General features: G+C 48.0%; 1 protein-coding gene across 1 annotated transcript in view; it reads right to left on the minus strand.

Moving 5' to 3' along the window:
- The window catches only part of fam228a (family with sequence similarity 228 member A), a 29,178-nt gene extending 4,525 nt beyond the window's left edge, over window positions 1-24,653 (minus strand). Inside the window, exons 1-5 of the mRNA XM_046299587.1 lie at window positions 24,618-24,653; window positions 10,278-10,357; window positions 4,191-4,331; window positions 3,713-3,790; window positions 2,794-2,988 (exon numbers count right to left, since the gene is read on the minus strand). Coding sequence (XP_046155543.1) covers window positions 2,794-2,988; window positions 3,713-3,790; window positions 4,191-4,331; window positions 10,278-10,355 — 492 coding nt within the window. The 5' untranslated portion in view covers window positions 10,356-10,357; window positions 24,618-24,653. The remainder of the gene's footprint in view (window positions 1-2,793; window positions 2,989-3,712; window positions 3,791-4,190; window positions 4,332-10,277; window positions 10,358-24,617) is intronic.
- Between the last annotated feature and the right edge of the window lie 1,496 nt (window positions 24,654-26,149).

Below are 26,149 nucleotides of genomic sequence, written 5' to 3' on the forward strand. Positions count from 1 at the left end.
TAATTTCTATCGGCGTTTCATTCGTAATTTCGGTCAAGTTGCTGCCCCTCTCACAGCTCTTACTTCTGTCAAGACGTGTTTGAAGTGGTCCGGTTCCGCCCAGGGAGCTTTTGATCTTCTAAAAGAACGTTTTACGTCCGCTCCTATCCTCGTTACTCCTGACGTCACTAGACAATTCATTGTCGAGGTTGACGCTTCAGAGGTAGGCGTGGGAGCCATTCTATCCCAGCGCTTCCAGTCTGACGATAAGGTTCATCCTTGCGCTTATTTTCTCATCGCCTGTCGCCATCTGAGCGCAACTATGATGTGGGTAACCGTGAACTGCTCGCCATCCGCTTAGCCCTAGGCGAATGGTGACAGTGGTTGGAGGGGGCGACCGTTCCTTTTGTCGTTTGGACAGACCATAAGAACCTTGAGTACATCCGTTCTGCCAAACGACTTAATGCCCGTCAAGCTCGTTGGGCGTTGTTTTTCGCTCGTTTCGAGTTTGTGATTTCTTACCGTCCGGGTAGCAAGAACACCAAGCCTGATGCCTTATCCCGTCTGTTTAGTTCTTCTGTGGCTTCTACTGATCTCGAGGGGATTCTTCCTTATGGGCGTGTTGTCGGGTTGACAGTCTGGGGAATTGAAAGACAGGTTAAGCAAGCACTCACGCACACTGCGTCGCCGCGCGCTTGTCCTAGTAACCTCCTTTTCGTTCCTGTTTCCACTCGTCTGGCTGTTCTTCAGTGGGCTCACTCTGCCAAGTTAGCTGGTCATCCCGGTGTTCGAGGCACTCTTGCGTCTATTCGCCAGCGCTTTGGTGGCCGACTCAGGAGCGTGACACGCGCCGTTTCGTGGCTGCGTGTTCAGACTGCGCGCAGAAGAAGTCTGGTAATTTTTTTCTGCTTCTGCTCCTGGTCTTGCTGGGTCTCAGTCTGTTCCCTGCCATCGCATCTCTCCTGTTCTTGTTCCTGCCCTTGCTGTGTCTCAGTCTGTCCCTAGTTCTCATTTTTTTTTTAGAGTAGTACCCTAGTTTCCCTTTTTATCGTTTTCGTTACGGTCCTGAGGAGAGGAGTTGGGTTCTTTCTCGGGACGTGCTGGACCGTTTGATCTATGATTTCCTCCGTTGCCGCCAGTGTTCCTCCTCGAGAGCGCCAGGAGGCGCTCGGTGAGTGGGGGTACTGTCATGTTTTGTCTTATATCATCTTGTCATTTTGCTTTTCCTTCTGTTCGTTTCCCCCTGCTGGTCTTATTAGGTTCGTTCCCTTTTTCTATCCCTCTCTCTCCCCTCCCTCTCTCTCCTCTCTCTATCGTTCCGTTCCTGCTCCCAGCTGTTCCTATTCCCCTAATCATCATTTAGTCTTCCCACACCTGTTCCCGATCCTTTCCCCTGATTAGAGTCCCTATTTATTCCTTTGTGTTCCGTTCCTGTCCCGTCGGTTCCTTGTTTAGTATTCACCATGCTGTGATTGTGTTTCGCCCTGTCCTGTCGTGTTTTTGCCTTCATCAGATGCTGCGTGTGAGCAGGTGTCTCTGTCTACTACGGCCTGCGCCTACCCGAAGCGACCTGCAGTCTGTGGCCGCTTCTCTTGTGATTCCCCTCTACAGACTAGAGGATTTCTGTTATTCCCTGTTTGGACTTGAATAAACTCTGTTTCTGTTAAATCGCTTTTGGGTCCTCTATCACCTGCATGACAACAACAGTATAACAACAGTATAACAGGTATAACCACATCTCTTCTGGAACAGTCACACCTGAGACACACATTTAAATAGCTAACAGTCACACCTGGGACACACCTTTAAAACCTCTCTGGGATATGTGGGACGGTAGCGTCCCACCTCACCAACAGCCAGTGAAAGTGCAGGGCACCAAATTCAAAACAATAGAAATCTCATAATTAAAAGTCCTTAAAAGTATTATCCACCATTTTAAAGATAAACTTCTCGTGAATCCAGCCACAGTGTCCGATTTCAAAAAGGCTTTATGGCAAAAGCCCACCTTGCGATTATGTTAGGTCAGCGCCAAGTCACAGAAAAACAAACAGCCATTTTCCAAAGAAGGAGAGGTGTCACAAAAGTCAGAAATAGCGTTATAAATATTCACTTACCTTTGATGATCTTCTTCAGAATGCTCTCCCAGGAATCCCAGTTCTACAATAAATGTTTGTTTTGTTCGATAAAGTATTTTATTTATGTCCAAATACCTCCTTTTTGTTCACGCGTTTAGCCCAGTAGGTTTACCTTGGGGTTTACCTTGGGGTTACAGTAGGGTTACAGTGGGGTTACAGTAGGGTTACAGTAGGGTTATAGTAGGATTACAGTAGTGTTACCTTGGGGTTACAGTAGGGTTACAGTAGGATTACAGTAGGGTTACCTTGGGGTTACAGTAGGGTTACAGTAGGGTTACAGTAGGATTACAGTAGGATTACCTTGGGGTTACAGTAGGGTTACCATGGGGTTACCTTGGGGTTACAGTAGGATTACAGTAGGATTACAGTAGGGTTACAGTAGGATTACAGTAGGGTTACCTTGGGGTTACAGTAGGGTTACCTTGGGGTTACAGTAGGATTACAGTAGGATTACAGTAGGGTCACAGTAGGATTACAGTAGGGTTACAGTAGGATTACAGTGGGGTTACAGTAGGATTACAGTAGGATTACAGTAGTATTACAGTAGGGTTACCTTGGGGTTACAGTAGGGTTACCTTGGGGTTACAGTAGGATTACAGTAGGATTACAGTAGGGTTACAGTAGGGTTACAGTAGGATTACAGTAGGGTTACAGTATAGTATATTACAGTGTGTTGTACCTTTGAGTTACAGTAGTGTATGTAGTTCAGGAACATGCTCCGTATCCTCTCTGCCTCGTCATAGCAGCAGTGGGGCACTTGGTTCTCCACGCTCCTCTGAATAGGGGTCCACACACGCTCCGTCCAACGCTTATGGAGCAGCTCTCGCTTACGAAGCTCCGCCCTTTCCTGTTGGCACAGATAACGCTCCAGGTCCTGACAGGAAGAGACAGAGGCACAGAATGTTACGATGGAGATAAACTAGTCATGACACCACATAAGGATACAGAACCTTAAAAATACATCAACATATATCAGATCTATAAGCCTGAACTCTTCCACAACTGATTGGTCTAATCAAGGGCTTGATGGTTGGCTGAAAAGTTGAATCAGGTGTGCTGGCTCTGGAATAGATCACATGCATAGAATGGCCGGGATTCCCAGAGGAGTTGTTGCACAGGATTGTGGTCACCTTGACAACGCCATTCTCTGACAGGATTGTGGTCACCTTGACAACGCCATTCTCTGACAGGATTGTGGTCACCTTGACAACGCCATTCTCTGACAGGATTGTGGTCACCTTGACAATGCCATTCTCTGACAGGATTGTGGTCACCTTGACAAAGCCATTCTCTGACAGGATTGTGGTCACCTTGACAACGCCATTCTCTGACAGGATTGTGGTCACCTTGACAAAGCCATTCTCTGACAGGATTGTGGTCACCTTGACAAAGCCATTCTCTGACAGGATTGTGGTCACCTTGACAAAGCCATTCTCTGACAGGATTGTGGTCACCTTGACAAAGCCATTCTCTGACAGGATTGTGGTCACCTTGACAAAGCCATTCTCTGACAGGATTGTGGTCACCTTGACAATGCCATTCTCTGACAGGATTGTGGTCACCTTGACAAAGCCATTCTCTGACAGAATTGTGGTCACCTTGACAAAGCCATTCTCTGTGTCCAGTAAGGGCTGGGTGATGGCTCTAGCTTCTTGGTTCTCAGATTCTAACTTGACCTGAATGATTGTAGATGAAAAAACACAAACGTGAAAGAAATTAGTGTGTGTGTTCATGTGTGGCTAAGTGTGTGTGTGTATATCTGCTTGCGTGTGGCTGAGTGTGTGTGTATCTGCTTGCGTGTGGCTAGGTGTGTGTGTGTGTATCTGCTTGCGTGTGGCTAAGTGTGTGTGTGTATCTGCTTGCGTGTGGCTAAGTGTGTGTGTGTATCTGCTTGCGTGTGGCTAAGTGTGTGTGTATCTGCTTGCGTGTGGCTGAGTGTGTGTGTATCTGCTTGCGTGTGGCTAAGTATGTGTGTGTGTATCTGCTTGCGTGTGGCTAAGTGTGTGTGTGTATCTGCTTGCGTGTGGCTAAGTGTGTGTGTGTATCCGCTTGCGTGTGGCTGAGTGTGTGCAGTACCTGCAGCCTCCTGAAGGAGGTGTGAGAGAGCCAGTCCACCCACGGCCCTCTGGGAGGTCCAGGAAGCCACACCTCACTCCTCCTCTTCTCTCCTCCTCTTCGGACGGTCTTCCTGACACTTCTCCATACTCCGCTGGGTACCTGGAACAACACACAGTAGAACATCAACAACAGCATTAAAACAACAACAACAACAATCAGAGGTATACATCATGGGCCATTTCTGGGTCTCAAATGTCTGTAGGACATTCCTGAGGAAAGGAGTTAAGGGAAGGAAGGAAGTCACTTCAGGCTGTTAAGATGCACCCAGACAGGGTTCCCAGACAGGGCTCTCAGACAGGATTCCTAGACAGGGTGGGTTCTCAGACAGGGTTCTCAGAAAGGGTCTAACACAGACATTGTATGAATCACAAATGGTACCCTAATCCCTACATAGTGCACTACTTTTGACCAGAATCCTAATGGTCAAAGTCTAAAGGGAATAGGGTGCCATTTGCGATGCCGATATTGAGCATAGTGTCCATGCCCCCATTGAGAGAGATGGGAACCTCAGGGGAAGTGTCCATGATGGGAACCTCAGGGGAAGTGTCCATGATGGGAACCTCAGGGAAGTGTCCATGATGGGAACCTCAGGGGAAGTGTCCATGATGGGAACCTCAGGGGAAGTGTCCATGATGGGAACCTCGGGGGAAGTGTCCATGCCCCCATTGAGAGAGATGGGAACCTCGAGGGAAGTGTCCATGCCCCCATTGAGAGAGATGGGAACCTCGGGGGAAGTGTCCATGCCCACATTGAGAGAGATGGGAACCTCAGGGGAAGTGTCCATGCCCCCATTGAGAAAGATGGGAACCTCAGGGGAAGTGTCCATGATGGGAACCTCGGGGGAAGTGTCCATGATGGGAACCTCGGGGGAAGTGTCCATGATGGGAACCTCGGGGGAAGTGTCCATGCCCCCATTGAAAACAAGAGATGGGAACCTCGGGGGAAGTGTCCATGCCCCCATTGAAAACAAGAGATGGGAACCTTGGGGGAAGTGTCCATGCCCCCATTGAGAGAGATAGGAACCTCGGGGGAAGTGTCCATGCGCCCATTGAAAACGAGAGATGGGAACCTCGGGGGAAGTGTCCATGCCCCCATTGAGAGAGATAGGAACCTCAGGGGAAGTGTCCATGCCCCCATTGAAAACGAGAGATGGGAACCTCGGGGGAAGTGTCCATGCCCCCATTGAAAACAAGAGATGGGAACCTTGGGGGAAGTGTCCATGCCCCCATTGAGAGAGATGGGAACCTCAGGGGAAGTGTCCATGCCCCCATTGAGAGAGATGGGAACCTCAGGGGAAGTGTCTATGATGGGAACCTCGGGGGAAGTGCCCATGCCCCCATTGAGAGAGATGGGAACCTCGGGGGAAGTGTCCATGCCCCCATTGAGAGAGATGGGAACCTCAGGGGAAGTGTCCATGCCCCCATTGAGAGAGATGGGAACTTCAGGGGAAGTGTCCATGATGGGAACCTCGGGGGAAGTGTCCATGATGGGAACCTCGGGGGAAGTGTCCATGATGGGAACCTCGGGGGAAGTGTCCATGATGGGAACCTCGGGGGAGGTGTCCATGATGGGAACCTCGGGGGAAGTGTCCATGATGGGAACCTCGGGGGAAGTGTCCATGATGGGAACCTCAGGGGAAGTGTCCATGATGGGAACCTCAGGGGAAGTGTCCATGATGGGAACCTCAGGGGAAGTGTCCATGATGGGAACCTCAGGGGAAGTGTCCATGATGGGAACCTCGGGGGAAGTGTCCATGGTGGGAACCTCGGGGGAAGTGTCCATGATGGGAACCTCAGGGGAAGTGTCCATGATGGGAACCTTAGGGGAAGTGTCCATGCCCCCATTGAAAACAAGAGATGGGAACCTCGGGGGAAGTGTCCATGCCCCCATTGAAAACAAGAGATGGGAACCTTGGGAGAAGTGTCCATGCCCCCATTGAGAGAGATAGGAACCTCGGGGGAAGTGTCCATGCCCCCATTGAAAACAAGAGATGGGAACCTTGGGAGAAGTGTCCATGCCCCCATTGAGAGAGATAGGAACCTCGGGGGAAGTGTCCATGCCCCCATTGAGAGAGATGGGAACCTCAGGGGAAGTGTCCATGCCCCCATTGAGAGAGATAGGAACCTCGGGGGAAGTGTCCATGCCCCCATTGAGAGAGATGGGAACCTCAGGGGAAGTGTCCATGCCCCCATTGAGAGAGATGGGAATCTCAGGGGAAGTGTCCATGCCCCCATTGAAAACAAGAGATGGGAACCTCAGGGGAAGTGTCCATGCCCCCATTGAAAACAAGAGATGGGAACCTCGGGGGAAGTGTCCATGCCCCCATTGAAAACAAAAGATGGGAACCTCGGGTGAAGTGTCCATGCCCACATTGAAAACAAGAGATGGGAACCTCAGGGGAAGTGTCCATGCCCCCATTGAAAACAAGAGATGGGAACCTCAGGGGAAGTGTCCATGATGGGAACCTCAGGGGAAGTGTCCATGATGGGAACCTCAGGGGAAGTGTCCATGATGGGAACCTCGGGGGAAGTGTCCATGCCCCCATTGAGAGAGATGGGAACCTTAGGGGAAGTGTCCATGATGGGAACCTCGGGGGAAGTGTCCATGCCCCCATTGAGAGAGATGGGAACCTCGGGGGAAGTGTCCATGCCCCCATTGAGAGAGATGGGAACCTCAGGGGAAGTGTCCATGCCCCCATTGAGAGAGATGGGAACCTCAGGGGAAGTGTCCATGATGGGAACCTCGGGGGAAGTGTCCATGATGGGAACCTCAGGGGAAGTGTCCATGATGGGAACCTCGGGGGAAGTGTCCATGCCCCCATTGAAAACCAGAGATGGGAACCTCGGGGGAAGTGTCCATGCCCCCATTGAAAACAAGAGATGGGAACCTTGGGGGAAGTGTCCATGCCCCCATTGAGAGATAGGAACCTCGGGGGAAGTGTCCATGCCCCCATTGAAAACGAGAGATGGGAACCTCGGGGGAAGTGTCCATGCCCCCATTGAGAGAGATAGGAACCTCAGGGGAAGTGACCATGCCCCCATTGAAAACGAGAGATGGGAACCTCGGGGGAAGTGTCCATGCCCCCATTGAAAACAAGAGTTGGGAACCTTGGGGGAAGTGTCCATGCCCCCATTGAGAGAGATGGGAACCTCAGGGGAAGTGTCCATGCCCCCATTGAGAGAGATGGGAACCTCAGGTGAAGTGTCCATGCCCCCATTGAGAGAGATGGGAACCTCAGGGGAAGTGTCCATGATGGGAACCTCGGGGGAAGTGTCCATGCCCCCATTGAGAGAGATGGGAACCTCGGGGGAAGTGTCCATGCCCCCATTGAGAGAGATGGGAACCTCAGGGGAAGTGTCCATGCCCCCATGATGGGAACCTCGGGGAAGTGTCCATGATGGGAACCTCGGGGAAGTGTCCATGATGGGAACCTCCATGATGGGGGAAGTGTCCATGATGGGAACCTGTCCATGATGGGAACCTCGGGGAAGTGTCCATGATGGGAACCTCAGGGGAAGTGTCCATGATGGGAACCTCAGGGGAAGTGTCCATGATGGGAACCTCAGGGGAAGTGTCCATGATGGGAACCTCGGGGGAAGTGTCCATGATGGGAACCTCGGGGGAAGTGTCCATGATGGGAACCTCAGGGGAAGTGTCCATGATGGGAACCTCAGGGGACGTGTCCATGATGGGAACCTCAGGGGAAGTGTCCATGATGGGAACCTCGGGGGAAGTGTCCATGATGGGAACCTCGGGGGAAGTGTCCATGATGGGAACCTCAGGGGAAGTGTCCATGATGGGAACCTTAGGGGAAGTGTCCATGCCCCCATTGAAAACAAGAGATGGGAACCTCGGGGGAAGTGTCCATGCCCCCATTGAAAACAAGAGATGGGAACCTCGGGGGAAGTGTCCATGCCCCTATTGAAAACAAGAGATGGGAACCTCAGGGGAAGTGTCCATGCCCCCATTGAGAGAGATGGGAACCTCAGGTGAAGTGTCCATGCCCCCATTGAGAGAGATGGGAACCTCAGGGGAAGTGTCCATGATGGGAACCTCGGGGGAAGTGTCCATGCCCCCATTGAGAGAGATGGGAACCTCGGGGGAAGTGTCCATGCCCCCATTGAGAGAGATGGGAACCTCAGGGGAAGTGTCCATGCCCCCATTGAGAGAGATGGGAACCTCAGGGGAAGTGTCCATGATGGGAACCTCGGGGGAAGTGTCCATGATGGGAACCTCGGGGGAAGTGTCCATGATGGGAACCTCGGGGGAAGTGTCCATGATGGGAACCTCGGGGGAAGTGTCCATGATGGGAACCTCGGGGAAGTGTCCATGATGGGAACCTCGGGGGAAGTGTCCATGATGGGAACCTCAGGGGAAGTGTCCATGATGGGAAACTCAGGGGACGTGTCCATGATGGGAACCTCAGGGGAAGTGTCCATGATGGGAACCTCGGGGGAAGTGTCCATGCCCCCATTGAAAACAAGAGATGGGAACCTTGGGTGAAGTGTCCATGCCCCCATTGAAAACGAGAGATGGGAACCTCGGGGGAAGTGTCCATGCCCCCATTGAGAGAGATAGGAACCTCGGGGGAACTGTCCATGCCCCCATTGAAAACGAGAGATGGGAACCTCGGGGGAAGTGTCCATGCCCCCATTGAGAGAGATAGGAACCTCGGGGGAACTGTCCATGCCCCCATTGAAAACAAGAGATGGGAACCCCATTGAAAACAAGAGATGGGAACCCCATCGAAAACGAGAGATGGGAACCTTGGGGGAAGTGTCCATGCCCCCATTGAAAACGAGAGATGGGAACCTCGGGGGAAGTGTCCATGCCCCCAATGAGAGAGATAGGAACCTCGGGGGAAGTGTCCATGCCCCCATTGAGAGAGATGGGAACCTCGGGGGAAGTGTCCATGCCCCCATTGAAAACGAGAGATGGGAACCCCATTGAAAACGAGAGATGGGAACCTCGGGGGAAGTGTCCATGCCCCCATTGAGAGAGATAGGAACCTCAGGGGAAGTGTCCATGCCCCCATTGAGAGAGATGGGAACCTCAGGGGAAGTGTCCATGCCCCCATTGAAAACGAGAGATGGGAACCTCGGGGGAAGTGTCCATGCCCCCATTGAGAGAGATAGGAACCTCAGGGGAAGTGTCCATGCCCCCATTGAGAGAGATGGGAACCTCAGGGGAAGTGTCCATGAAGGGAACCTCAGGGGAAGTGTCCATGATGGGAACCTCAGGGGAAGTGTCCATGATGGGAACCTCAGGGGAAGTGTCCATGATGGGAACCTCAGGGGAAGTGTCCATGATGCGAACCTCAGGGGAAGTGTCCATGATGCGATGTGAAGGGTGATTGAAGGGTGATGTGAAGGGTGATTGAAGGGTGATTGAAGGGTGATTGAAGGGTGATTGAAGGGTGATGGGAAGGGTGATTGAAGGGTGATTGAAGGGTGATTGAAGGGTGATGTGAAGGGTGATTGAAGGGTGATGTGAAGGGTGATGTGAAGGGTGATTGAAGGGTGATTGAAGGGTGATTGAAGGGTGATTGAAGGGTGATTGAAGGGTGATGGGAAGGGTGATTGAAGGGTGATTGAAGGGTGATTGAAGGGTGATGTGAAGGGTGATTGAAGGGTGATGTGAAGGGTGATGTGAAGGGTGATTGAAGGGTGATTGAAGGGTGATGTGAAGGGTGATTGAAGGGTGATTGAAGGGTGATTGAAGGGTGATTGAAGGGTGATTGAAGGGTGATGTGAAGGGTGATTGAAGGGTGATTGAAGGGTGATTGAAGGGTGATTGAAGGGTGATTGAAGGGTGATGTGAAGGGTGATGTGAAGGGTGATTGAAGGGTGATGTGAAGGGTGATGTGAAGGGTGATGTGAAGGGTGACCTGTTCATTATTGACATACCGGTCTGAACAACTTGTTTACGTTACTGTAAGTTGTTAATAATTCATATTACTAGACAGCAGTTGTAGACGTTTTTAGACAGTAGTTGCAAACGTATATTACACAAAGAAAGAAAGAAAAACGTTAACAATAGTCTTACCGTAGATGTGAGGAGACCTAGGGGAGCAGACGTGTGGAACACGATCAGACCGGCTGCACCACTGTCCTTGACAGGCATGTCTGGGATGAGAATGACATGAAAATAGATTTACCTGATAGAAAGGTGCATTCGGAAAGTATCCAAACCCATACAGCCTCATTCTAAAACGGATTAAATAGTTTTCTCCCCTCATCAATCCATACACAATACCCCATAATGACATCACAATACCCCATAATGACATCACAATACCCCATAATGACATCACAATACCCCATAATGACATCACAATACCCCATAATGACATCACAATACCCCATAATGACATCACAATACCCCATAATGACATCACAATACCCCATAATGACATCACAATACCCCATAATGACATCACAATACCCCATAATGACATCACAATACCCCATAATGACAAAGCAAAATCAGGTTTTTAGACATTTTTTGCAAATGTTTGACACACCTGTATTTGAGGAGTTTCTCCCATTCTTCTCTGCAGATCCTCTCAACCTCTGTCAGGTTGGATGAGGAGTGTCACTGCACAGCTATTATCAGGTCTCTCTAGAGATGTTTGATCGGGTTTAAGTCTGGGCTCTTGCTGGGCCACTCAAGGACATTCAGAGACTTGTCCCGAAGCCACTCCTGCGTTGTCTTGGCTGTGTGCTTAGGGTCGTTGTCCTGTTGGAAGGTGAACCTTCACCCCAGTCTGAGGTCCTGGAGCAGGTTTTCATCAAGGATCTCTCTGTACTTTGCTCTGTTCCTCTTTCCCTCAATCCTAGTCTCCTGGTCCCTGGTGCAGAAAAACATCCCCACCAGCATGCCTCACCATAGGGATCATGCCAGCTTTCCCCCAGACATGACGCTTGGCATTCAGGCCAAAGAGTTCAATCTTGGTTTCATCAGACCAGATAATCCAATTTCTCAAGGTCTGAGTCCTTTAGGTGCCTTTTGCCAAACTCCAAGTGGGCTGTCATGTGCCTTTTACTGAGGAGTGGCTTCCGTCTGGCCACTCTACCATAAAGGCCTGATTGGTGGAGTGCTGCAGAGATGGTTGTCCTTCTGGAAGGTTCTCCTATCTCCACAGAGGAACTCTGGAGCTCTGTCAGAGTGACCATCGGGTTCTTGGTCACCTCCCTGACCAAGGCCCTTCTCCCCGATTGCTCGGTTTAGCCGGGTGGCCAGCTCTAGGAAGAGTCTTGGTGGTTCCAAACTTCTTCCATTTAAGAATGATGGAGGCCACTGTGTTCTTGGGGACCTTCAATGCTGCAGAAATGTTTTGGTTCCCTTCCCCAGATCTGTGCCTCGACACAATCCTGTCTCGGAGCTCTACGGACAATTCCTTCGACCTCATTGCTTGGTCTTTGCTCTGACATGAACTGTCAACTGTGGGACCTTATATAGACAGGTGTGTGTCTTTCCTAATAATGTCCAATTAATTGAATTTACCACAGGTGGACTCCAATTAAGTTGTAGAAACATCTCAATGATGATCAATGGAAACAAGATGCAGCTGAGCTAAATTTCAAGTCTCATAGCAAAGGGTCTGAATACTTATGTAAATGAGGTATTACTTATTTAAATGAGGCATCTGTTTTTGATATTTTATACATTTTCTAAAAAGAATTCACTTTTGTCATTACGGGGTATTATGTGTGGGTTGATGAAGAAAATTATTTATTTAATCCATTTTAGAAAAAGGCTGTAACGTAACAAAATGTGGAAAAAGTCAAGGGGTCTGAGTACTTTCCGAAGACTCTGCAAGCATAGAGATCCTATTCAATCTCTGCAAAATGTCAAAGAAGTAAAGTTTTAGGCTGTAGGATGGATCAGTGTTAGACATTTTGCTTATGGCTGCTCATTCTAATGCCCTATAATAGTACACTAAATTATGTATTTGGCACCTCATTGATCCTTTGTTACACATCATCAAATACAGTATATTGACAAACAATTTACAGATAGTCTAGCACACAAATAATACTCATTGACTAAACTGATTTCAATAGAATTGAAATATATAGGCCTATTACAGCCCTACTGAATTGATTTTCTAAATGTAGACATCTCGGGGTTTTTCATTTGAAGCATATTTTTATCCTTCACTTGATCCGATTGCAAAGACACTGACGACAACTTCGTATTTGTAAGTTAACTTCGTTCCAAACGTTGTAGGCGGTCACAGAGAGACAGATAAACAGCTTGATTATACTGTGTGTTTAGCAGAGATGTCCTGTTTATAAAGGGATGTGGAAGGGCCAAAAACAACCATCTAAGAAAACACTTATCTGGTTCTTACAGTCTGAGGTAGTCTGTAAATAAGGAGGGTTTCAGTGCAACGTTACTAATGATGGTTTTGGGAAACAGATCGGAGAACGAAGGTTCTAATGAGGAATGCTTTTGGGAAACCAGTCCCGGCTCTGCTTTGCATACTGTGTCCCACGCGAGCAGGGCCGTATTAACAAGCCCTGGGGCTTCCGTTCCGTTGATTAATTACCTGGTGTATTTTGAACATTGAGGGCTCCTGTGGTTGGATAAACAAATGCAATAATTTAAAAAAAATAGTGTATTTTGTTGGTGTTGTTCTGCCTCTTGGGCCCTAATCAGTTATCCAATAAAGGCAGGGGGCCCAGTTACCCACGAGGCCCCGTACCTCCTCTCCTACCACCCTCTGAGGATTAGCAGGCAGCAGGCTGTCTCATTGTCATTGAGTTTTCCTGTGGTTGGCAGTTGCAGTAAAAAATAGTACAGATAGAATACAAACACACTTCTTTTGCTTCCACTTGGTCCCCCCACGGGCCTGGGCCCCAAACCGTTCCTGGGCCCCCACTGTTCCTGGGCCCCCACTGGGCCCCCACTGTTCCTGGGCCCCCCACTGTTCCTGGGCCCCCCACGGGCCTGGGCCCTCCCACGGGCCTGGGCCCCCCCACGGACCTGGGTCCCCCCGCGGGCCTGGGCCCCCCACTGTTCCTGGGCCCCCCACTGTTCCTGGGCCCCACACTGTTCCTGGGCCCCCACGGGCCTGGGCCCCTCACTGTTCCTGGGCCCCCCATGGGCCTGGGCCCCCACTGTTCCTGGGCCCCCACTGTTCCTGGGCCCCCACGGGCCTGGGCTCCCCACTGTTCCTGGGCCCCCCACGGGCCTGGGTCCCCCCCCCGGGCCGGGGCCCCCACTGTTCCTGGGCCCCCCACGGGCCTGGGCCCCCACTGTTCCTGGGCCCCCCACGGGCCTGGGCCCCCACGGGCCTGGGCCCCCCACGGGCCTGGGCCCCCCACTGTTCCTGGACCCCCACGGGACTGGGTCCCCCACGGAAGAAACAACAACAGAGAACAGTCCTCTGAACACAAGAATTTCACTACACCCAGAATAACAATTAGCTAAATATGTGTATGCGACCAATAAAATGTTATTTGATTCTGGTCTCACAGGAGACACCTGGCCACATTGGGGCCGGTGGAAATCCACACACTCATGACCATCAACAATAACACACCACTACAACTGGGTAAGGAAAGGAACAATAACAAAGGCCACAACTAAGGACACTAACCAGGACAAACGTCTGTCAACGTTGGAAAGAAACAGGAAGGAAGATATGCAGAGCAGCTATTGGACGAACCCTCAACAGAGGAACGAGGCAACTAACTGTGGTAAAAAAAAAAAAAACAAGAATACGATTATCAGAAAGCGACAAATCCAGAACGGAACAAGAGACTCGTTAGAAAAGGATGAAGGAAACAACCAAGAATCAAAAGACGCCCGAAGATGAAACCATTCTGCTAGATTCAGAAGTAGAATTACTAGAACTAACACTTTACTGAAAGACACGGACCAGACTGTTCCGGAACCCAGTCCTTTCCCTTTCAGACAAAGAATTGTACTTTTGTCGTTTAATTAAAATACTCTATTTTTTTTAAGAACACTGATACACACTTGCATGCGATTTTATGAAGATTTTCACATAAACGTACACGAAGAACACACTGAAGGGGGTTATAATGTGTTATAATGGGTTATAATGTGTTATAATGTGTTATAATGGGTTATAATGTGTTATAATGTGTTATAATGTGTTATAATGTGTTATAATGTGTTATAATGGGTTATAATGGGTTATAATGGGTTATAATGTGTTATAATGGGTTATAATGTGTTATAATGTGTTAACCTTCCGGTTTGGAGCGAGTGGTCGCATCGCACTTCGCTCCCGCAGGAGACTCTGCTAGCTAGCCAACAGCTAGCCAACGCTAGCCAACGTCTTCTGAATAGAACTCAACAACCCGGTCGCATTCACAGGTAGTATCACATTTTCATTTCATTTCATTACAGTACAACGGTTTGATTTGTTTGATCGTAGCTAGCTACATAGCTAGCTACATAGCCGTCTTTGTATCAAAGATAATTGTGTAGTCTAGAGCGATTTTCTAGGTTAGCTAGCCAGCTATTGTCGTTCTTTTAACGCAACGTAACGTAAACAACACTACTAGCTAGCCAGCTAGCCCCCGAATAGCAGCACTGTAGAAACTATTACACTCAACGGAACGACTTGATTAGTGTAGTGTCAACAACGCACCCACTGCCAGCTAGCCTACTTCAGCAGTACTGTATCATCTTAATAATTTTTAGTCAATAAGATTCTTGCTACGTAGCTTAACTTTCTGAACATTCGAGACGTGTAGTCCACTTGTCATTCCAATCTCCTTTGCATTAGCGTAGCCTCTTCTGTAGCCTGTCAACTATGTGTCTGTTTATCCCTGTTCTCTCCCCTCTGCACAGACCATACAAACGCTCCACACCGCGTGGCCGCGGCCACCCTAATCTGGTGGTCCCAGCGCGCACGACCCACGTGGAGTTCCAGGTCTCCGGTAGCCTCTGGAACTGCCGATCTGCGGTCAACAAGGCAGAGTTCATCTCAGCCTATGCCTCCCTCCAGTCCCTCGACTTCTTGGCACTAACGGAAACATGGATCACCACAGACAACACTGCTACTCCTACTGCTCTCTCTTCGTCCGCCCACGTGTTCTCGCACACCCCGAGAGCTTCTGGTCAGCGGGGTGGTGGCACCGGGATCCTCATCTCTCCCAAGTGGTCATTCTCTCTTTCTCCCCTTACCCATCTGTCTATCGCCTCCTTTGAATTCCATGCTGTCACAGTTACCAGCCCTTTCAAGCTTAACATCCTTATCATTTATCGCCCTCCAGGTTCCCTCGGAGAGTTCATCAATGAGCTTGATGCCTTGATAAGCTCCTTTCCTGAGGATGGCTCACCTCTCACAGTTCTGGGCGACTTTAACCTCCCCACGTCTACCTTTGACTCATTCCTCTCTGCCTCCTTCTTTCCACTCCTCTCCTCTTTGACCTCACCCTCTCACCTTCCCCCTACTCACAAGGCAGGCAATACGCTCGACCTCATCTTTACTAGATGCTGTTCTTCCACTAACCTCATTGCAACTCCCCTCCAAGTCTCCGACCACTACCTTGTATCCTTTTCCCTCTCGCTCTCATCCAACACCTCCCACACTGCCACTACTCGGATGGTATCGCGCCGTCCCAACCTTCGCTCTCTCTCCCCCGCTACTCTCTCCTCTTCCATCCTATCATCTCTTCCCTCCGCTCAAACCTTCTCCAACCTATCTCCTGATTCTGCCTCCTCAACGCTCCTCTCCACCCTCTCTGCATCCTTTGACTCTCTATGTCCCCTATCCTCCAGGCCGGCTCGGTCCTCCCCTCCCGCCCCGTGGCTCGATGACTCATTGCGAGCTCACAGAACAGGGCTCCGGGCAGCCGAGCGGAAATGGAGGAAAACTCGCCTCCCTGCGGACCTGGCATCCTTTCACTCCTCCTCTCTACATTTTCCTCCTCTGTCTCTGCTGCTAAAGCCACTTTCTACCACGCTAAATTCCAAGCATCTGCCTCTAACCCTAGGAAGCTCTTTGCCACCTTCTCCTCCCTCCTGAATCCTCCTCCCCCCCCCTCCTCCCTCTCTGCAGACGACTTCGTCAACCATTTTGAAAAGAAGGTCGACGACATCCGATCCTCGTTTGCTAAGTCAAACGACACCGCTGGTTCTGCTCACACTGCCCTACCCTGTGCTCTGACCTCTTTCTCCCTCTCTCTCCAGATGAAATCTCGCGTCTTGTGACGGCCGGCCGCCCAACAACCTGCCCGCTTGACCCTATCCCCTCCCCTCTTCTCCAGACCATTTCCGGAGACCTTCTCCCTTACCTCACCTCGCTCATCAACTCATCCCTGACCGCTGGCTACGTCCCTTCCGTCTTCAAGAGAGCGAGAGTTGCACCCCTTCTGAAAAAACCTACACTCGATCCCTCCGATGTCAACAATTACAGACCAGTATCCCTTCTTTCTTTTCTCTCCAAAACTCTTGAACGTGCCGTCCTTGGCCAGCTCTCCCGCTATCTCTCTCTGAATGACCTTCTTGATCCAAATCAGTCAGGTTTCAAGACTAGTCATTCAACTGAGACTGCTCTCCTCTGTATCACGGAGGCGCTCCGCACTGCTAAAGCTAACTCTCTCTCCTCTGCTCTCATCCTTCTAGATCTATCGGCTGCCTTCGATACTGTGAACCATCAGATCCTCCTCTCCACCCTCTCCGAGTTGGGCATCTCCGGCGCGGCCCACGCTTGGATTGCGTCCTACCTGACAGGTCGCTCCTACCAGGTGGCGTGGCGAGAATCTGTCTCCTCACCACGCGCTCTCACCACTGGTGTCCCCAGGGCTCTGTTCTAGGCCTTCTCCTATTCTCGCTATACACTAAGTCACTTGGCTCTGTCATAACCTCACATGGTCTCTCCTATCATTGCTATGCAGACGACACACAACTAATCTTCTCCTTTCCCCCTTCTGATGACCAGGTGGCGAATCGCATCTCTGCATGTCTGGCAGACATATCAGTGTGGATGACGGATCACCACCTCAAGCTGAACCTCGGCAAGACGGAGCTGCTCTTCCTCCCGGGGAAGGACTGCCCGTTCCATGATCTCGCCATCACGGTTGACAACTCCATTGTGTCCTCCTCCCAGAGCGCTAAGAACCTTGGTGTGATCCTGGACAACACCCTGTCGTTCTCAACCAACATCAAGGCGGTGGCCCGTTCCTGTAGGTTCATGCTCTACAACATCCGCAGAGTATGACCCTGCCTCACACAGGAAGTGGCGCAGGTCCTAATCCAGGCACTTGTCATCTCCCGTCTGGATTACTGCAACTCGCTGTTGGCTGGGCTCCCTGCCTGTGCCATTAAACCCTTCAACTCATCCAGAACGCCGCAGCCCGTCTGGTGTTCAACCTTCCCAAGTTCTCTCACGTCACCCCGCTCCTCCGTTCTCTCCACTGGCTTCCAGTTGAAGCTCGCATCCGCTACAAGACCATGGTGCTTGCCTACGGAGCTGTGAGGGGAACGGCACCTCAGTACCTCCAGGCTCTGATCAGGCCCTACACCCAAACAAGGGCGCTGCGTTCATCCACCTCTGGCCTGCTCGCCTCCCTACCACTGAGGAAGTACAGCTCCCGCTCAGCCCAGTCAAAACTGTTCGCTGCTCTGGCCCCCTAATGGTGGAACAAACTCCCTCACGACGCCAGGACAGCGGAGTCAATCACCACCTTCCGGAGACACCTGAAACCCCACCTCTTTAAGGAATACCTAGGATAGGATAAGTAATCCCTCTCCCCCCCCCCCTTAAGATTTAGATGCACTATTGTAAAGTGACTGTTCCACTGGATGTCATAAGGTGAATGCACCAATTTGTAAGTGCTCTGGATAAGAGCGTCTGCTAAATGACTTAAATGTAATGTAACTGTATAATGTGTTAATACACTACCATGAAGAACACGAAGGTATAATGTATTATTTAGTATGTATAGAATGTATAGAACATTCTTAGTATGTATAGAAATGTATAGAACATTCTTAGTATGTATAGAAATGTATAGAACATTCTTAGTATGTATAGAAATGTATAGAACATTCTTAGTATGTATAGAAATGTATAGAACATCCTTAGTATGTATAGAAATGTATAGAACATTCTTAGTATGTATAGAACATTCTTAGTATGTATAGAACATTCTTAGTATGTATAGAAATGTATAGAACATTCTTAGTATGTATAGAAATGTATAGAACATTCTTAGTATGTATAGAAATGTATAGAACATTCTTAGTATGTATAGAAATGTATAGAACATTCTTAGTATGTATAGAAATGTATAGAACATTCTTAGTATGTATAGAAATGTATAGAACATCCTTAGTATGTATAGAAATGTATAGAACATTCTTAGTATGTATAGAACATTCTTAGTATGTATAGAACATTCTTAGTATGTATAGAAATGTATAGAACATTCTTAGTATGTATAGAACATTCTTAGTATGTATAGAACATTCTTAGTATGTATAGAACATTCTTAGTATGTATAGAACATTCTTAGTATGTATAGAACATTCTTAGTATGTATAGAAATGTATAGAACATTCTTAGTATGTATAGAAATGTATAGAACATTCTTAGTATGTATAGAAATGTATAGAACATCCTTAGTATGTATAGAAATGTATAGAACATTCATAGTATGTATAGAAATGTATAGAACATTCGTAGTATGTATAGAAATGTATAGAACATTCTTAGTATGTATAGAACATTCTTAGTATGTATAGAAATGTATAGAACATTCTTAGTATGTATAGAACATTCTTAGTATGTATAGAACATTCTTAGTATGTATAGAACATTCTTAGTATGTATAGAACATTCTTAGTATGTATAGAACATTCTTAGTATGTATAGAACATTCTTAGTATGTATAGAACATTCTTAGTATGTATAGAACATTCTTAGTATGTATAGAACATTCTTAGTATGTATAGAACATTCTTAGTATGTATAGAACATTCTTAGTATGTATAGAACATTCTTAGTATGTATAGAAATGTAAGGAAATGTATAGAAAAGTTATTATGTTCATTATTTATATTAGAAACCCTTTTTACTGTTATTGTGACACCTTTTGGGTTTACCTGCAGCGTAGCAGGGGGTTATGGGTAAAGATGGATTTAGAGCTGGATTGGAACAGGTCTGTATTAGCAGACGCCTAAGAGAAACGACCCACTTCATTTATCTTGTTTAATTGAAACCCTTTAATGTACAGGTAATTTTGTTTTACCCTTCAACAAACGGAATCTGTGAGACAAACCTCTATCTTCCTCTCTCCCCTACCCCCTCACCCTCTCTCCCCTACCCCCTCTTCCTCTCTCCCCTACCCCCTCTTCCTCTATCTCCTACACCCTCTCTCTCTTCTTCTCTCCCCTACCCCCCTCTTCCTCTATCTCCTACACCCTCTCTCTCTTCTTCTCTCTCCTACCCCCTTCTCTCTTCCTGAGACAAACCTGGACCCCGTTGTGACTAAGAGATAACATTTGAATTGAACAAGAACAATAACTCAAGTCTCCCGGGAAAGGAGTTGTAACCGAGGCAGTATCAGGGCCTAAAGAAGGGGACAATGTTTAGAACCGTGGCTACACACGGACACATCCACAGTATAAAGGGCAGAGAATAAGGATTTGGTTTACATAATTATATTCTATTTTTCCAAAAGGTATGATTGATCATATATACACATCGGTTTGTTGACGAATATAACATATGACCTTAGTTCAAATGTCATAGCCCATCAGAACCTCAAAGCTTGTTTTGCTCCATTGTTTGTAAACATTTTAATTGTAAACAAACCCTGTATAGCATCAAAACATAGTTAAACTATAATGTTGATATCATGGACAGACATGCATCCATAGCTCTGTCCATGCATTTGAGAGTAGTGACATTTTCTAGAGCCCCCATCCCACAGCTGTTTGCATTGTGCCCCTCCCAACCCCTCTTTTACACTGCTGCTACTCTGTTTATCTTATATGCATAGTCACTTTAACTATACATTCATGTACATACTACCCCAATTGGGCCGACCAACCAGTGCTCCTGCACATTGGCTAACCGGGCTACCTGCATTGTTTGCTGTTTGGGGTTTTAGGCTGGGTTTCTGTACAGCACTTTGAGATATCAGCTGATGTACGAAGGGCTATATAAATACATTTGATTTGATTTGATATCTGCATTGTGCCCCACCCAACCCCTCTTTTACACTACTGCTACTCTCTCTTCATCATATATGCATAGTCACTATAACCTACATGTACATACTACCTCAATAAGCCTGACTAACAGGTGTCTGTATGTAGCCTCTCTACTGTATATAGCCTCTCTACTGTATATAGCCTCTCTACTGTTATAGCCTCTCTACTGTATGTAGCCTCTCTACTGTTATAGCCTCTCTACTGTTATAGCCTCTCTACGGTATATAGCCTCTCTACTGTATATAGCCTCTCTACTGTTATAGCCTCTCTACGGTATATAGCCTCTCTACTGTTATAGCCTCTCTACTGTTATAGCCTCTCTACGGTATATAGCCTCTCTACTGTATATAGCCTCTCTACTGTATATAGCCTCTCTACTGTATGTAGCCTCTCTACTGTATATAGCCTCTCTACTGTATATAGCCTCTCTACTGTTATAGCCTCTCTACTGTTATAGCCTCTCTACGGTATATAGCCTCTCTACTGTATATAGCCTCTCTACTGTATATAGCCTCTCTACTGTATGTAGCCTCTCTACTGTATATAGCCTCTCTACTGTATATAGCCTCTCTACTGTTATAGCCTCTCTACTGTTATAGCCTCTCTACGGTATATAGCCTCTCTACTGTATATAGCCTCTCTACTGTATATAGCCTCTCTACTGTATATAGCCTCTCTACTGTAAATAGCCTCTCTACTGTATATAGCCTCTCTACTGTTATAGCCCCTCTACTGTATATAGCCTCTCTACTGTATATAGCCTCTCTACTGTTATAGCCCCTCTACTGTATATAGCCTCTCTACTGTATATAGCCTCTCTACTGTATATAGCCTCTCTACTGTATATAGCCTCTCTACTGTATATAGCCTCTACTCCTGTTGTATTCAGCTTTTCACTGTGAGGTCTACTACACCTGTTGTATTCAGCATTTCACTGTAAGGTTTACTACACCTGTTGTATTCAGCATTTCACTGTGAGGTCTACTACACCTGTTGTATTCAGCATTTCACTGTGAGGTCTACTACTACACCTGTTGTATTCAGCATTTCACTGTAAGGTCTACTACACCTGTTGTATTCAGCATTTCACTGTGAGGTCTACCTACACCTGTTGTATTCAGCATTTCACTGTGAGGTCTACTACACCTGTTGTATTCAGCATTTCACTGTGAGGTCTACTACTATGAATGGGCTCTATGATCACTGGCTCTATGATCACTGGCTCTATGATCACTGGCTCTATGATCACTGGCTCTATGATCACTGGCTCTATGAATGGGCTCTATGATCACTGGCTCTATGAATGGGCTCTATGATCACTGGCTCTATGATCACTGGCTCTATGATCACTGGCTCTATGAATGGGCTCTATGATCACTGGCTCTATGAATGGGCTCTATGATCACTGGCTCTATGAATGGGCTCTATGATCACTGGCTCTATGAATGGGCTCTATGATCACTGGCTCTATGAATGGGCTCTATGATCACTGGCTCTATGATCACTGGCTCTATGATCACTGGCTCTATGATCACTGGCTCTATGAATGGGCTCTATGATCACTGGCTCTATGAATGGGCTCTATGGCCACTGGCTCTATGAATGGGCTCTATGGTCACTGGCTCTATGAATGGGCTCTATGGTCACTGGCTCTATGAATGGGCTCTATGATCACTGGCTCTATGAATGGGCTCTATGATCACTGGCTCTATGAATGGGCTCTATGATCACTGGCTCTATGAATGGGCTCTATGATCACTGGCTCTATGAATGGGCTCTATGATCACTGGCTCTATGAATGGGCTCTATGATCACTGGCTCTATGAATGGGCTCTATGCTCACTGGCTCTATGAATGGGCTCTATGAATGTGCTCTATGATCACTGGCTCTATGAATGGGCTCTATGATCACTGGCTCTATGAATGGGCTCTATGATCACTGGCTCTATGAATGGGCTCTATGATCACTGGCTCTATGAATGGGCTCTATGATCACTGGCTCTATGAATGGGCTCTATGATCACTGGCTCTATGAATGGGCTCTATGATCACTGGCTCTATGAATGGGCTCTATGATCACTGGCTCTATGAATGGGCTCTATGATCACTGGCTCTATGAATGGGCTCTATGATCACTGGCTCTATGAATGGGCTCTATGATCACTGGCTCTATGAATGGGCTCTATGATCACTGGCTCCCTCACCTGCGGAGATCACTAGGAGGTCTCCTAGTTACCCTACACGAGAGGTGGAGCTCGTCTCCTAGTTACCCTACACGAGAGGTGGAGCTCGTCTCCTAGTTACCCTACACGAGAGGTGGAGCTCATCTCCTAGTTACCCTACACGAGAGGTGGAGCTCGTCTCCTAGTTACCCTACACGAGAGGTGGAGCTCGTCTCCTAGTTACCCTACACGAGAGGTGGAGCTCGTCTCCTAGTTACCCTACACGAGAGGTGGAGCTCGTCTCCTAGTTACCCTACACGAGAGGTGGAGCTCGTCTCCTAGTTACCCTACACGAGAGGTGGAGCTCGTCTCCTAGTTACCCTACACGAGAGGTGGAGCTCGTCTCCTAGTTACCCAACACGAGAGGTGGAGCTCGTCTCCTAGTTACCCTACACGAGAGGTGGAGCTCGTCTCCTAGTTACCCTACACGAGAGGTGGAGCTCGTCTCCTAGTTACCCTACACGAGAGGTGGAGCTCGTCTCCTAGTTACCCTACACGAGAGGTGGAGCTCGTCTCCTAGTTACCCTACACGAGAGGTGGAGCTCGTCTCCTAGTTACCCTACACGAGAGGTCGAGCTCGTCTCCTGTTACCCTACACGAGAGGTGGAGCTCGTCTCCTAGTTACGCTACACGAGAGGTGGAGCTCGTCTCCTAGTTACCCTAGACGAGAGGTGGAGCTCTGCCTCCAGTTACCCTACACGAGAGGTGGAGCTCGTCTCCTAGTTACCCTACACGAAAGGTCGAGCTCGTCTCCTAGTTACCCTACACGAGAGGTGGAGCTCGTCTCCTAGTTACCCTACACGAGAGGTCGAGCTCGTCTCCTAGTTACCCTACACTAGAGGTGGAGCTCGTCTCCTAGTTACCCTACACGAGAGGTGGAGCTCGTCTCCTAGTTACCCTACACGAGAGGTGGAGCTCGTCTCCTAGTTACCCTACACGAGAGGTGGAGCTCGTCTCTAGTTACCCTACACGAGAGGTGGAGCTCGTCTCCTAGTTACCCTACACGAGAGGTGGAGCTCGTCTCCTAGTTACCCTACACGAGAGGTGGAGCTCGTCTCTAGTTACCCTACACGAGAGGTGGAGCTCGTCTCCTAGTTACCCTACACGAGAGGTGGAGCTCGTCTCCTAGTTACCCTACACGAGAGGTGGAGCTCGTCTCCTAGTTACCCTACACGAGAGGTGGAGCTCGTCTCCTAGTTACCCTACACGAGAGGTGGAGCTCGTCTCCTAGTTACCCTACACGAGAGGTGGAGCTGGCCTCCTAGTTACCCTACACGAGAGGTGGAGCTCGTCTCCTAGTTACCCTACACGAGAGGTGGAGCTCGTCTCCTAGTTACCCTACACGAGAGGTGGAGCTCGTCTCCTAGTTACCCTACACGAGAGGTGGAGCTCGTCTCCTAGTTACCCTACACGAGAGGTGGAGCTCGTCTCCTAGTTACCCTACACGAGAGGTGGAGCTCGTCTCCTAGTTACCCTACACGAGAGGTGGAGTTCGTCTCCTAGTTACCCTACACGAGAGGTGGAGCTCGTCTCCTAGTTACCCTACACGAGAGGTGGAGCTCGTCTCCTAGTTACCCTACACGAGAGGTGGAGCTCGTCTCCTAGTTACCCTACACGAGAGGTCGAGCTCGTCTCCTAGTTACCCTACACTAGAGGTCGAGCTCGTCTCCTAGTTACCCTACACGAGAGGTGGAGCTCGTCTCCTAGTTACCCTACACGAGAGGTCGAGCGTCCACATCTACAATTGGCACTACACTTTTGAATTGGTATTAGTGAATAGATATTAAAACTTCAACAACAAAAAAAGTTATTCAATGAGTAGGTCTAGTAATCCTGTTTAGAAATTGGCTAAACGAAATATCTCGATTGAGCTGAAGTCAGAAAAATATGTGGCCTAAACTTGCAAGGAGATAGAAAACTCAGGAAGAAGACAAGAGGTGGTCTGTCGGCTACTCACGGTAGGATTTAGCCCCGGTTTGAGCCCCGGTTGCTTTGCAGCACGATAGTGCCCGCTCCGTCCCGGTCTGCTGCTTCTCCGGAGAGTAGCCGTTGTCAAGGTGATACCCGCCGTTGTCAAGGTGATGCCACACAAACCGAGTAAAATGTCGGAAACGTTATTTTTAGACTACCAGTGTTTGTGATGGTATTAATTATATGGCACCGTACAATGCCTCCCCATCCCCATATGATCCGTAACAAAATATGCACAAATACAATTCATTATCCACAAACAAACACCTGTTGACTTGTATTTTGTAAACCAAGATTGTTAATAAATGCTAAATGAGCAGAATAACCAGTGAAGAACATATTTCCTTAGTTATAAATAAATAAAAGCATTTTTGTGTGTGTGTGTGTAGCATCCAATAATTTCAAAACAACACTTTCCAGGTAGAACTGTCGAATCTGCGTGTGTGTCTCAAAGTACATCTCTGGGTCTGTTTTCATTTTGTCAACAGAATTATGGCATTAACATTACCATGACGTCACTGAGCCCAACGGACACGCGCGTAGCGTGTGCACGTAGATTTTGTCCATCCACACCAAACGTTTTCAGGACACGCAGGTTGAAATATATATATATATATTTTTTTTAAAGTCAGAACTAACTATATTCATTTGGGGACAGGGGGTCGAAAACATTCGTGGACATTTAGCTATCTTGCTGTTGCTAGTTAATTTGTCCTGGGATATACAAACATTAGGTTGTTATTTTAGTAGAATATTGACCCCTTTGAGTCACACAAAATCGTGTGTTCTCTACTCCCACAACTAATCCACAGATTAAAGGGGAAACCTAGTTAGTTTCTAGTTTCTATATCTCCTAGTCCTCTTCTTCGTTTTTTGTGGATTTTATATAGAATTGACAACAAACTTTAAGGTTCATTACTGCACCCAACCGGAGTGTGGACGTCATTCATCTTTCAATCAACCATGTGGGTATATGCTCCTAAAGACCAATGAGGAGGTGGGAGAGGCGGGACCTGCAGCACTTCAAAACATCTCAAATAGAGCCAAATTCTATTTTAGCACCTGGCGTTGCAGATCGGTGTCAATCAGCGCCATTTAAGATTAGGGAGGACGATTGTATTTAAATGAGGCGATTTTATTTAAATGAGCATGGTCTTATTTCTATTGCATCATATTGGATGACTGTCATTCATATTCACCCAGTTCAATGTAACAGTGACAGGTTTAGGTTACTGTCATTCATATTCACCCAGTTCAATGTAACAGTGACAGGTTTAGGGTTACTGTCATTCACCCAGTTCAATGTAACAGTGACAGGTTTAGGTTACTGTCATTCATATTCACCCAGCTCAATGTAACAGTGACAGGTTTAGGTTACTGTCATGCATATTCACCCAGCTCAATGTAACAGTGACAGGTTTAGGTTACTGTCATTCATATTCACCCAGTTCAATGTAACAGTGACAGGTTTAGGATACTGTCATTCATATTCACCCAGCTCAATGTAACAGTGACAGG

The sequence above is a fragment of the Oncorhynchus gorbuscha genome, linkage group LG14 (assembly GCF_021184085.1).
Source record: "Oncorhynchus gorbuscha isolate QuinsamMale2020 ecotype Even-year linkage group LG14, OgorEven_v1.0, whole genome shotgun sequence".
NCBI classification, from domain to species: Eukaryota; Metazoa; Chordata; class Actinopteri; order Salmoniformes; family Salmonidae; genus Oncorhynchus; species Oncorhynchus gorbuscha.